The 13488-nt window shown below is 49.0% G+C and overlaps 2 protein-coding genes across 4 annotated transcripts in view; one reads left to right on the forward strand and one right to left on the reverse strand.

Annotated features, from left to right (window-relative positions):
- Positions 1-13488, reverse strand: part of LOC144145312 (uncharacterized) — a 71622-nt gene that overhangs the window by 37009 nt on the left and 21125 nt on the right. The window lies entirely within an intron of this gene.
- On the forward strand, positions 5139-11077 carry LOC144147412 (uncharacterized). Of its 2 annotated transcripts, none has more exons than XM_077679540.1 (2): positions 5139-5241; positions 9668-11066. In XM_077679540.1, exons 1-2 carry the CDS (start codon positions 5195-5197, stop codon positions 10653-10655), a joined length of 1035 nt encoding a protein of 344 aa, XP_077535666.1. In that variant the 5' UTR covers positions 5139-5194; the 3' UTR covers positions 10656-11066. The 2 variants fall into 2 exon arrangements, 1 of the variants encoding a protein (XP_077535666.1); XR_013317919.1 differs by lacking the exon at positions 5139-5241 and adding an exon at positions 5248-5401 and having other exon boundaries at positions 9668-11077.

Raw genomic sequence — 13488 nt, forward strand, 5'->3', positions numbered from 1 at the left:
TGTGAAGGTGGATGACTAGCGGAGCTATGCAGTACGTGACGGCACCAGCCAGAAATACACACGTTTTCTATTTCCCATTTCATATTGTCACGAAGAGAAGACGAAGAGGACGAAGTTGTGTGCGTGGGCGTGGCTTTGTTTGGTGCGGTGATGGACGCCATCATGTAAATATACCGCTTCACATTCAACCATTGTTCCTGTCATTCGTCCTGCGCCACGTAACAATATGTATAGTTTTAAGGCTGGGCGTCGGTTAAAAATTTTAGACTGATTAATCGGTTGCGTTGGTATATAAAAAAACATGACCAAAAATAACGTCGTGGTAATGTTCACAATGCTCTGATAATTAAATAATAAGATCAATATGCTAGCCGGCCTATTCCCAGAAATTCCAGATGATTTGAGTACATCGTCATTACGGCGCTGAAGCAGGCGAGACGCTTATCACCACGTTACCCACTCACACTTTTCTAGAATCAGGAACATCATCACCCGCCGTAATTGCAAGAGGCGCCGATTAATCATAGTTTCCCCACTAGAAACAAATATTTAACCAAGCGGTATAACTGCCCGCTCGTGTTTTTTTTTGTACCGGGTATATTTGTATTCTTTTTATTAGAAAGTTTGCCCTGTGGCATAAGGACACACGAGTACAGAGGTGAACTGACACATTGACTTCGTGTGTAAAGTACAAGAGATGGGCGATGAGTTGGTATTAAGAATAGCCGTTTTCCCGCCTGTCATGGCGATAAGCTTTAGGTTTTACCGAGCATACTGGCATCGTTTCCTGTTGTGACTTAAGGTGGGTTATTTGAGCATGAAGGTGATCCTCGACACGCTTGCGCACAATTTCAACATGACATTCTTGTTTCTGTTTGCTCACACGACATCAACCGATTAATCGGTTAAGAAGATTAATCGCGACTAAAGCCTTAACCGATTAATCGAAAGGTTAATCAATCAACCGCCCACTTCTATTAGTTTATAATTTCATTTGCTTGACACATCGGTGGTAAACGAAGGGAGTGAAGCTGTGAAGCGTGCCCCAACGACACACAGGGGGTGAGTGGAGAGTGTGTACATAACAAGGCGTCCCTGTACAGTATATTACTCTGAGACCCCTTTCTGCATCAGCTACACTCCGTGATGCACCCTACTGACTGAGACAACAATGAACTTTCAAACTTCAAATTGACAGGAAGGAGTGCACTTGGACTGAGAATGTGATGCGACGAGAAGACAACCGGTGGATCACCAGCGTAACAATGGCTGCAAACTGGAATAAAAGTAGGGGAACTCGATAAAGAGAGAGAGAGAGAGAGCTCTTTAATGTGGGCTGGAGAATCTTCGTCCCTAAATATGAGTCATTGTTGTTGTCCCAGGGTCCAAGAAAGTGACACAACTGAAGACTTGCTCCGCGTCGAACACGAGACAGGCAGCTCGCCGCTGTAACTCGCGCAGCGTAAAATCGCGGGCATATACACAACAAGTGCTCGGTAGTCTCGCGCACAGCGCACGTGGGCCACAGTGGTGAATCCTCCCACCCTATTCTGAACTTGAAGCTTCGGGTGTAAGCCACGTTGAGACGCAAACGATGCAGTACACCTTCAGACGCTTTGCTTAGGTCGGGTGGAACACGGAATTTACAGAAAGGGTCAATTCCATGTAGAGGTGGATATCCGCTGCGAGGGTGCTGCCACTTCAACATTTGCTCTCTCCAACCAGTTCGATAGATAAGGGCACAACCATCCTCTCGAGAGAAAGGAAGCTGTGTCGTGTTACGCAGAGAGTGGCCAGCGCTGGCGGCTGCATCAGATATTATATTTCCTTCTATTCCCGAATGACCAGGAAGCCATTGAAGCACAATGTAGTGGCCCGCGCGCACTACCGCTGTGTGGATTTCACTAATTAAAAAAAAGTTCAGGGAGCAGAGCACATTCTACCACAGACAGTGTGCTGACGTCTCTGAAAAAAAAAAATGCCCATCAGGTCCTGCGTTTGAAGATCACTACTAGGAAAGGCTGCCAGGGGCGCTTTTTTATCTCTCCCTGTTTGGCAGGGGAAACGGAACCTTGCTGGCTTCCCCCTGTGTGTTCCTTGAGGGGAACCAGCCAACACCACCGGCCCGTCAATGGAGAAGAGAGAGAGAGAGAGCGGGGGGGGGGGGGGGGGGGTAAGGGGAGGCAAATGTTTGTTGCCGGGAGCAGAAAACATGTGTGGGAGAGGGAAGAGTCGGCCGGGGAACTTCTCCCTCTTTCTTCTTGCTGAGCCTGACAGGTGGTGGTGCGCCTTTCATCCAGCGGCCGTGGTGGTGGTGGGGACTCCGGAGACAGAAGCAGAGCCGTGCTGCGGCCGCCCCGCGTTCTTCACCGAACAGCCGGAGGGACGGAAGCGTTCTTCTTTTCGCCCGGAGCACGATTGCGGACGTAAGTGACGCTTTTTCTTTCTCTGCGCCTGGACCTATGCAGTGATTCAATCAGCTGTTGCGAGCCTTTCTCTGTTGCTCCCGCCTGGTGGCCACTTTAGCACATTTGCTAGTCGAGCTTTGTCCGCGTTTACGCATAGCCGGCCGGTCAAGGATGGTCGTTGCGACGTCTTTGTTTGGAGAACGCTGTGCCACTGTGTCGAACCGTGTGCTGGTCACGTGTTAAGAACTTGCTGCAAGCAACTTGGGGCGCTGAACAGACGAGCACGTTTATGTTTTGTGTCTGTTTAGCGCCGGCCGCATTTAAGGCTACCTAAATGTAGAAAGTTTAGTCTGTCTAAAGGCTCGATTCAACCACTTTCCGGCCACCGCTGAGGAAGAACGCACTTCTTTTGCTTTAGCGATATGCCCCCACCTATTCATTTGTTTCAACGCTTACAAACTCCATGACTCTGCAGCTTTGTCGCAGTTTTAATGAAATTAACACCACTGGCTACGCGAATACGCTTTTTATTTGCATTTGACTTTTAGTTCTCAAATTATTGCCAACAAGAAAACAATCTCCGCTGATTCAAATTAATAGCTAGCAGTGCTTTAACCGAGATGTAATTTTGAACCCAACGACGCCTACTAATCTAAGTCACCCCACAGATAATAACTTTACTACTTGTCTCTTAAAAGTTTCACTTTTGCAACTTGAACGTCCACACACCGAATAACGTCCTCAATAAACGCGCACCGCTATTGCCCCCAAAACCGGCGCGGTGCATAGTGCCCCACAGCGGTGCGGCCGGAACGTTGATCGAGGACAATCTGAGCGGTTCTACACTATCGCCATCTCTTGGGCTATGAGAGCGACTCGTGAAAGCATTGACAAGTAGAGTTCTAGTAGAGCTGCTCAACATGATACAGCGCTCAGACTGGTATGTACTGAAAGCCTCCACACGACAACATTTATGTCCCTCACACGTGCGGGACAACTTATTCGTACTAAACAGCCTCCTTCAATATAACTCCGTTAAGCGCAGTAAAGAAAACACAGGACAAGGGAGACAAGGACGAGCGCTCGTCCTTGTCTCCCTTGTTCTGTGTTTTCTTTAACGCGCTTAACGGAGTTGTAATGGTTTACCAACTTGCTCGTACCCACACGTTGTTAAGCCACCTTCAAACTGCTTCTCGTCTTCTGAGAGCCAAAACAACATGAGTTCCTGCAGTCACGGCCTGCCCCTCAGCTGCGGCAAAATATGTAGGCCCTTCATAGACTAGGCAATCCTGCGACTGGGCGTGGCACCTCGCTCGAAAACAACGAATGCAAGGCTCCAATGTTTACTCCTGCTGGCTAGTCCAGCACCGTTCAGAAAATGATCCAATAAAAAGTAAGGGAGGGTGTAATGTAAATCATCTAACCATGCATGCAGCCTTCTTTGCAGTAAGCGAAATTCCTACACGGCACATAATGTTTTTTCGCTGATATGCAATCTCTGGCCGTTGTTGGCCCCCGATCTGAGACCCTTGTCAACAACAGCCGTTTCCGCTTTCACACGAGTGCGTCGACGCGCCGTCGCTGCAGCAAACGGCGCAGGAAGCAGCTTCCTTGGCGTCCTGCATCCTGGGATCGCACCCCGGCGCTCGGCCGACTCTCGGTGCGGGCACCCAAAAATTTCCCCGTCACGATACGCCCCGGTTTATCGAGGACAGGTGGTGCGCACCGCTATGGTTTATCGAGGATGAGACGGCGCACCGGTGTGGTTTATCGAGCAGCCTTGGCTATAAGCTAGCTGAACGCCCTAACTTGTAACCAAACTACCTGCAATCATGCGCGTCTAACCACACCAACCGTGCTGCCAAAAGCAGGTGTTTTGGACAGCAGAAAAAAAATGCTGTTTATAACTACTATTGCAAAAAAGAAACGTGGTGCGTGCGTATAGCCAAAAAGTTTTGTCAACTCATTCGGGCCGTCGACCTGCCGTTGACGAAACGGACAGATAATAAGAAACTGTGTACTGGGGCCGAATTCTCTAAAAAAACGGGCGTCGTTTTGAAACGACGGGGTAGCGCCATGCAAATGCATGTGTACTGGGGTTGGTGCCGTCGCTTTGGGGTTCCCTGCAGGTAGGATGAGCCGCAGAAAAGCGCTGTGGCAAGGGCGCGAAGCGACAATCGAAAGGACGGAGGGGGGGGGGGGGGGGTGTCGCTTCGCGCCCTTGCCACAGCGCTTTTCTGCGGCTCATCCTACCTGCAGGGAACCCCAAAGCGACGGCACCAACCCCAGTACACATGCATTTGCATGGCGCTACCCCGTCGTTTCAAAACGACGCCCCGTCGTTTTAGAGAATTCGGCCCCTGGTGCCTGTTTCACGCGGTCTACTTCTTAGCCCCTTCTTCAAAACGATGATGCTTTCACCAACAAAAATTGGGAATGATTTTGGAGATGCTTCGCTGCAAACTCTGGGCGAGACGAAAAACTCGTTTTAAACGCCTTTGGCAAATTTGGGACAGGCTTTTTTGTACAAACGTTGCCAGACCATATTCAAAAAGGGTCCAGGGGTGCCTTTTACTTGCCACAGCAACTTCACCACCTCAGTTATCAGATTGTACCCAGAACACCTCCGCGGCCGGACCGCACTCAGAGATCAGAAAGTGGGAAGGGGGGGGGGGGGGGGGGGGGGGCTAGCGTTCTGATATTGCTGCGCTGTGAATTTTTCCTGACGTATTTTTTTCACCGATATTTCCAGTTGGTGTTGGTCGTGCTGCCGACTGCCCAGCACAATGGCGTATGACCCGGTCACGCATGCGCACAGCGCTCCTGGAAGAAGGTATGTTTGGCAGCCTCACCAAAGTCGTAGGATTCACTTCCGGCGACGTTCTTGTTCCTATGTTGGTGAAAGTGCAAACCGCCCCTACCCGCGAATACGCCATTTCTGCGGGTGTTAGATCTCTCTGCAGCCGTCTGCTACGACGGGCGGCATAGCCGAGGTAGGTGGGAAAACATTTTGTGGCGTGCACAGCGGACACCCTTTGGTTCACTCTTAACATACCCGACACCCAAGAAGGGGACTAGTCTTCGGATGCAATGCTTTCGCTTCAGTTTCGGGTCGCGAAATTGGGAACGTTTTTTTAAGAGCGAGGGTGTATACGCCTCACTGATGGCGTTCGATGTCGCCACATAATACCCCTGTCACACGGGCATCTTCAATCCGGATTGAAGCGAAGCGCGATTGACTATTCGAGCACGCTCGACGCACCGCCGCTGCTAGACGGCACGTTTCAATCCCGATTGAGATGTTGCACCGGTTGCACTCGCATACGCCAGACGGCGCCAAAAATGTACTTCGCGGGGCCGGCGTCTGATAACTTTGCACGGTCGTCGGTATACGTAACTATATGAATGTTACCGGACGCTTGTTTGGGTCAAGTTATTTGATACAATTTGTGGCCTTAGTTGAAGTTGTGAACTTTTGTGCCAGTAGTCAGTGGGGACGAGAGCATCACCGCTTTTGTCCGATCGCGCTTGAGGAATCCGGACTGAGCTCAATCCGGATCGGGCTCGATCGCGATTGAAAGTGCCCGCGTGACAGGGGTATAACGCACTGCAGAAAAGCCAACTTTAGACAATGGGGTTTCACAAAACGATGATGATGATGATAAGGGAAGGCACATCAAACGCCTAAAAAAACGTATTTCGTTGTCGGAATGGAACCCGGGTCTCTCGCGTTATGAAGCCGACGTCTCTCCTAGTGCGGCATTTCGACATGGTCGAAGCAGTTTGGATTTTAGACTTTGACTCGGGTTGTATGAAAGAGAGCTTCGCGTTTCAACCATCTTTCTCTTCGGGGCCCCGATATGTTTATTTTGCTCGTAAATATGAAGCCTTGGTATCTTTCGCCGCTGCGCACAGCCCATCACATTGCTTTGTAAACGATTTGCATCTTCCTGAAACTACCAGTTTCGTTAAATCTAAGTCGACGGCTTAAAAGGTGCCCCCAAGTTGATGTAGTTTCGACGCGGAATCATCCCCTCGCTACATATTCAGGCACGACAACCTATAGTACGCTTCCCACCTTCACATTGTTCTCAATCCGCAGGCCCCTTCAGCCTCTTAGATATTAAAGAATTCGTTTCGGTAAGCACTGAGGTTTGCACACAGGCCGTACCGGTTCGGAAGCAGTATTTTCAACCACTCGGTCCCTACTTTTTGACGTTTTGCGCTGCGGCGTTTTCATTGGCGGATCCAGAGGGGGGGGGGGTCCGGATGTCCTGACCCCTCCCTTAATTTTTGAATTTAAACCTCCAAGAAGATGACCACTCAGGTCGCAAAAAAAGCTGAATTGATGACTTGTATTTCTTATGGTTTTGCTTTCACTAAATTTCGGTGAATAAATAAGGCTCACCATCCTCCTCCTCCTCCTGCTCATCATCATCATCATCATCATCACTGATGGGAGCTGACCCCCCTCTCAGAAAAAGCCTGGATCCGCCCCTGGGCGTTTCCACTGTTCGCTAACGATGCGACTCTCCGCTGATTTGCTCAACCGTGCCTTTAGCTGTATTGTAACTCTCCGTAGTGTCGCATGTGGTGACACCGTCTCTTATAGTGAGAATACATATACTGTCATCACGGACTTTTTATGTTTTGAACTTTACTGGCGTATAATAGTTCCTTCGAATTTGAATGATAACTAAAATACCTGGACTGCGTAGCAGAGGTGCAACAACTTGCTTCACCCGCCGCGGTGGCTCAGTGGCTAAGGCGTTGCGCTGCTGAGCACGAGGTCGCGGGTTCGATTCCCGGCCGCGGCGGCCGCTTTTCCGATGGAGGCGAAAAGCAAAAACGCCCGTGTGTACGAGATTTCGGCGCACGTAAAAGATCCCCAGGCGGTCAAAATTAATCCGGAGCACTCCACTACGGCGCGCCTCATCGCCTGCGTTGCGTCGGCGCGTTAAACCCTTCAATCAATCAACCAATCAACAACTTGCTTCAGCAATTCGTGTTCGGAAGTAAATGCATTTTTTTTTAAATTTTACTGTTGCCAAAAGTGCGTGCGAGCTCGGTCTCACTCTGAGTGGGCGGCAACAGCAATAAATACTTACAATCCATTCCTAAAGAAAGTTGAGGAAAACGCCAAAGCCTTCTGAAACCAAAACTGCGTAAAACCTTCGCTAAAAGTGTGTACAATCTTCTCTGAAATTACGTCCTATTGATCGTTAAACCATCACAGTCCTAAATCACAAACCAAGAACAATCCCATGCGACGAGTTTTCGCGCAGTAAGCAAACGCATCTACGATTGACCTAAATGTACACCGGTACGGGGTTTATGAGATAAAGGCACATTGTTGTACTCTTTACTCATGACCGATGCGCGTATTGTCTTCTTTTCACGCACGCGCTGTGTGTCCAGAGATCTTATCAGAGCTTTGCGGTCGACCAACCGGTATATGGGGAAATGCATTGGTTTTTTGACAGGAGGCCATCGGTCCCACTAAGAAAGCGTTCGCTTCAGAAATCTTATCAAGCCCGCCTTAATTTAAGCAGGGGCTAAAGCGCACGCCCGCTTTGGTTTGTAAAGATGATCGTTAGTATGCACACTTTGGAACTATCGAAGCATCTGGAGTGGCCGTCTACTATAACATAGTGTCACTATATAAGGTTACAGCGTATCGGAACTATTTCCTGCTATTGTTCCGTGCCGCCACCTTGATAATTGGTCAGTTCGCACCACGTGACATTTATTTACGCTGCGACGCTTCGTGAGCGCCGCCATTTTGTTGTTTATGCGTTTTCGTCGGTCAACACAGACGACTGGGCGAGTTGGTACATTGTCTTGCTTGGTAACAGCGCAAATAAAACAGGACACAAAAGGAAGAAGGAACGGACGCTGTGTCCGTTCCTTCTTCCTTTTGTGTCCTGTTTTATTTGCTCTGTTACCAAGCAAGTCGTCGGTCAACCCTGGATGACTTCCTCCCTGCTCTGCGCCGGCGCGCGACTGACGTCGCTGCGAACACGAATCAAATATAACGCGTGTACCAGCATTTCAACCGCACAATTTTGTCCAAAGATTCCGTTTTGCTGCACCTTCGGCAGTGTTGTTAACAAACGGCCCAGAAAAAGTTTGCGGCGAGGCCGTAGAAGCGGCAATCTCGCAACGCTGATGAATACACACACAAAAAATGGCCGCCGTTGCGGACTTGCGTGCCTCAGTGACGGCACTCTTATACCTTATCTAGTGGCACTATTATACCCCTGCTACACAAGAATTTAAAATGACGCCTCTGTCATTTCTTTTCATCGTTCTCGTCTGCTTAGCACTACGTGCATTTCTTTCTTTTGAAATGACATTCGAGTCAAATGGCCTTCGATATTTCAAATGTCATGCCCTTCAGGCTTCGAAGGCCATTTCACTCGAATGTCATTTGAAACGCTCGTGTAAAAGGGGTATTAGTCCTGGAAAGGAAAGGCTGGTCAGCGATTGTTACAAATTTGTGGGGGATGGACTTAGTCACGTACGCACACATGTCGCAGGCTGTTCGCTGGATCGAGTTAGGAATTACACTCCCCACAAAAGGAAGGTAAGAACGGCTCTAACAAAGTAATACTAATATGACGAACCCCGTAACAAAGCACTGCTTGGGTTAAATCGCTTCTTTGATGGCTTTGCCCGGTTCGTAGCGCTGTGTTTTCTAAGTAGTAAGTTTTCGGCCCGCAGCTAACGTCTGACAAGATAATGTCGTAACCTTGGAATAAGGCCGGGTTCAGACTGTTGCCGCAACTGTCGTAATATCTTTAAAGGACAACGTCATTTTACGTCTCAGACAACCGAAATGCGTGACATGCCGTTTTTTACATCCATAGAGCACGATATCGCTTTTGCGTCGGTAGTCTGAACATGGCCTAAGACACCGTGCCTAAGACGCGTACAAACTGCTTCCGTAGCGATAACTTGCATGCGTGCACTTTCAGTGTTTTACTAGCACTTGTCTTGCTAACGGGAGATCATCGTTGAGATAAAACATATTGGTGCACTTTAGCCCACTTTGCAGCATGAACGCCGTTGGTTTCTCAGTGATTGTGCTTACAACTGTGCAACGTATCGGCAGATCAGCGACGTCTTTTCAGTGCAGAGAAGGGTGTGACGTCGATGTTACCATTTTGAGGGGCGGATCTCTAATACTTTTTGAAAAAAAAAAAAAGCTGCAGCCGCCCCCTTTATGCCACAATTGCGTTTTTTTTTTTCAATCCCAGGATGCCCGGGAACAAGCAACATTGGTACAGGAGTCAACAGGGCGACAGGTGGCACGGGAACCGGGCTGCACCCGGTGTGGACTGTAACCCGGTTGCTAAATGTGCTCGAAAGGAGAGGGGAAACTCCTCCTCAGAGCCGGCACCAGCCTCCCTGGTTCAGGGGTGTCACCCCCGAACGCCATACAGAGGGAAGCGTTGGCAGGGTTCTGCCCCTGGCCACGCGTCAGCCAATCAGAACCGAAAGCGACCAAGAAGTGTTTCCTCCGATTGGCACGGGGCACCGAGACCGTCCTTCGCGGAAAAGATGGCCCAGGCGCACCATGCTTCAGCCTCAGCAGAAAAGGGAAAAACCAAGAACCACCGAAGCGTTGCGACATGGACAGTGGTGCGAGAGGGTGAAGCCATCAGCTATTGTGCCCGCTCTCGTTGGAGAGACCAGAGCCGTCCACTCCGAGGCGAGGACCCGCTGTCAGTGCCGCCACCGTTTCGGGGCCTCACGATGGACACAAGGGAAGACCATAAGGCTCCCGGTGAACGCGCCTCAGATGAAAGGGCCGTATGTGTTAGGTGCAAGGCACCGATTGCGAACACAGACTCTGCGGGCATCAAGCAAGAATGTGGATTCGGCGGCGCGGATAACGCCCGTAACTCTCCGCCTTTGGCCAGTGATACCAGCGGTTGTAGTAAGCCAGGGATCAGCAGCGACGTTGAAGCGGCTGTCCGCACCCTCCTGTTACAACGACCAGACCTGCTAAAGCCCGGTGCCGCCGATATCCTGAGTGACGGCCACCCAGAGTTGAAGACTTCGACGTTGCCCTGTGATATGCACGCCGGTCGATCACAGGATGAGGTGCCGACGCCTCCTAGGCTCGTTTTCCCTCCTGGGGATGCCGAACCTGAGCCAGGGGTTCTGACGCTCCTCAATGTTGACGGCTTGGTTAGCGGCTACGTTCTGGATATTGACGTGATGCTTGGAGGAAAAGGGTAGCAATCGCTTGAATTCTTGGACGCAGTCATGTGCTTACGGAGTGCCAGACTTGGCGTCATATCGGAGCTCCAATTAGGAAACCGAGTGCTGTACATGCTATCAAGAAAATCATATTTTGAATACACACACCTGAGTGGTATGTTCTTTTATTGTGCAAAGCACTGCTTTGCTTCTCATCAAAATTTGGAGTCCGCATATGCTTCCGGCACAAGAAACGGGATCTTGAGCGCATTGTGCTGGCCGTTCCCCTCGTGCGCACCATCAGGTGGGTCCCACCTCATGCGCTGAAGTTTCGTCTACAGTGCAGGGTGCCTTGTGAAGCCGGTCAATCTCAAGGCGACGCTAGAAGACGTTCAACAAACGGCCGAAGAAGCATCGCGTTCGTTGATAAAAGAATAACAGGTTGGCGAATTTCCTTTAATTGTGGTGCTCTGAGATTATGTGTTCATAGCACGGTTCACGCTTTCTAAATACAGTTTGATGGCTTCCCTGTCTCAGCAAGCGCCGGTGCGCTATTCAAACATAACCCGCAAACGCTTTCCAAGAAATCTCAAATATAGCTGCGCGCACATTACCTTATAACGCCGAAGCCGGAAAGAGCGCATATTCTCTACCGCCCTCAAGACGTACGGTGGTTCTGTTGGGAGCCGTAATATTTTAAAGGCGAAGGGCCTCCTTGGGCTATTTAATTGCGAAAATATTAGGCGTGTCTGTTTGTCCCTAGATTCAGTCGCCCGGCCGGAAGTTAAAATAACCGGATGCTTATATAGGCATGTTTAAACCGGATGTTTATATAGGCAAACCATTTCCGAACAACTAAATCTGGAAGCACACTTGATACGTGTGGACCGTGTTCAGCAAAAAGTAAAGGTTAGACGTATTCGAGGCAAAACATCAATACATAACTGCTACTAGGCAGTGTTCTTTTGATTAAAAATAGACGTGGGCGCAATTTGTGTGCTAGCGAAAAAAAAAGCGTGTTAAAGGGACAGACAACCAATTTTTGTCGAGTGAATGATCTCTATCCCAAATGAAAGCCAGCGTTTTATATAGGCCGGTAACAACAAGCAATTTATAAGGAAATTGGCGGGAATAATTTTAAATAGGCACCAAACATTCTGAATTGGGAAGGGTGGCGGTTCTAGTGTAGAAACATATTACAATATGTGTCCCGGTCACGTGACCTGCAAACCTAGCAGCTACTGTGACTACTGAGACGTTTATTCACTCATCGAAAACCTTTGAACACAAGTATCTGTAAAAGTTTAAATTGTACACGTATCTTTTAACATTATTTCGAAAATTTTTAAAGACACGCCGCCCGCCGCCGCTGGGTTGCTCTCAGTGTGGCTAACTGAGCCTCCATGCCCAGATTCAACAGCAGCGTTCAGTAAACAGACCAAGTGAAGGAGCTTTGACGATTCTGCCTGAGTCAGGGGCGTTTGTTCTGCCGAAATATTCGATTTCAGTTTCCAGATACGCCAACGGCAGCTTAAAAAAAGAAGAGGACGCGCCCGGGGAGAATCGAACTGTCGACCTCCACAACGTGAAGCCAGATTCTACGTATCGTCCATCTCAAGAGATGGCGCCTTCATGCAAAGTAGACAAGTTAATAAAAACAATACACATAAAGAACTAAGAAAGCCTGCAATTAACACTTTTTTTAGCTTGGGACAGGTTTTTGAATATCGCTTTTCATCTCGCATACCGACAAAAGTATGTTGCGGCGCTACTCTATGTCATGGTTGCCAGCACGATTTTTTGGGAGGACACATACGGCTCATAGATCTAAAAATTTCGATTTAAAAAGTTCTGGGGTATTATCAGCAAAACCGTTTCTCCTTAAGGTGCTTTAAGGGATGCCCTTTCATTTGGGATAGAGAGCATATACTCGACAAAAACCAGTTGTCTGTGTTGTCTGTCCCTTTAAAAACCATTTTTCAACCACAATATACAAAAAGGGCTCCCACTCAAGCCTTGTGTTTGTGGCTCGAGTGCCAGGCGCCACATTAACGAAAGGTGGGTGCCCGTTAAAGATCCCCAGATGGTCAAAATTAATACAGAGTCCTCCACTACGGCGCGCCTCATCACCTGCGCCAACGTTACTAGAATAAACTGACCTGCGCTGCGTCGGCGCGTTAAACCCTACAATCATAATTAACCAACGGTCTAGGCGAAAGGAGCACCGGCAGTGAGAACGCGGTAAAGTTGAATTGAATTAGGAGAACCTTCATTGCATTTATCGTGGAAGAACCGAGACAGGAGGGGAGAGCGTGTGATGGGGGGGGGGGGGGGGTGTAGAGTAGAGAGGCAGTCAAGTGGTAGCGGCGGCAGAAGACTAGAGTCTTTCGACGACGTTTAGAGCGAAGCGAGCAGATACCTAAACATTTTTTCTTCATAATTCCCCTTGAAGAAGTGCTTCACTATGCCGTAAATGTTTTCAGCTGCGTGAGCAAAATTAGAAATAAAAAAACAAAATTGTTGAAAAATATAAACCCTTCGTGTGTCGTTAGGCAGTGCGAAAATGTTCGACAAATTTGTTCAACAAATTGTTCGCATCGTGATTATCAGCGGTCGTTTTGGTTAGTACGTCCACGGATAGAGCATGAGAGACGCATCATGGCAGAGGAGTGGTTTGCAGCAAAGTTTTAGATAGTGGGTACTGAGCAATGTATATATTATTGCATATAAGAGGTGCTCATGAGTTTCGGGTATCTCGTGCAGCGAATTTCACCGTCAGCGCCGATTATCAGCGAACTGCGGGATCTGGAAGGCACAATTCTAACTTCACAGGTAGCAGCGGCCGGCCTCTGTTGCCGATTAAGCTCCCGAG

Source organism: Haemaphysalis longicornis, unplaced genomic scaffold (genome assembly GCF_048455015.1).
Source record: "Haemaphysalis longicornis isolate Haplotype H1 unplaced genomic scaffold, Haemaphysalis longicornis Haplotype H1 scaffold_7, whole genome shotgun sequence".
Classification (NCBI taxonomy): domain Eukaryota; kingdom Metazoa; phylum Arthropoda; class Arachnida; order Ixodida; family Ixodidae; genus Haemaphysalis; species Haemaphysalis longicornis.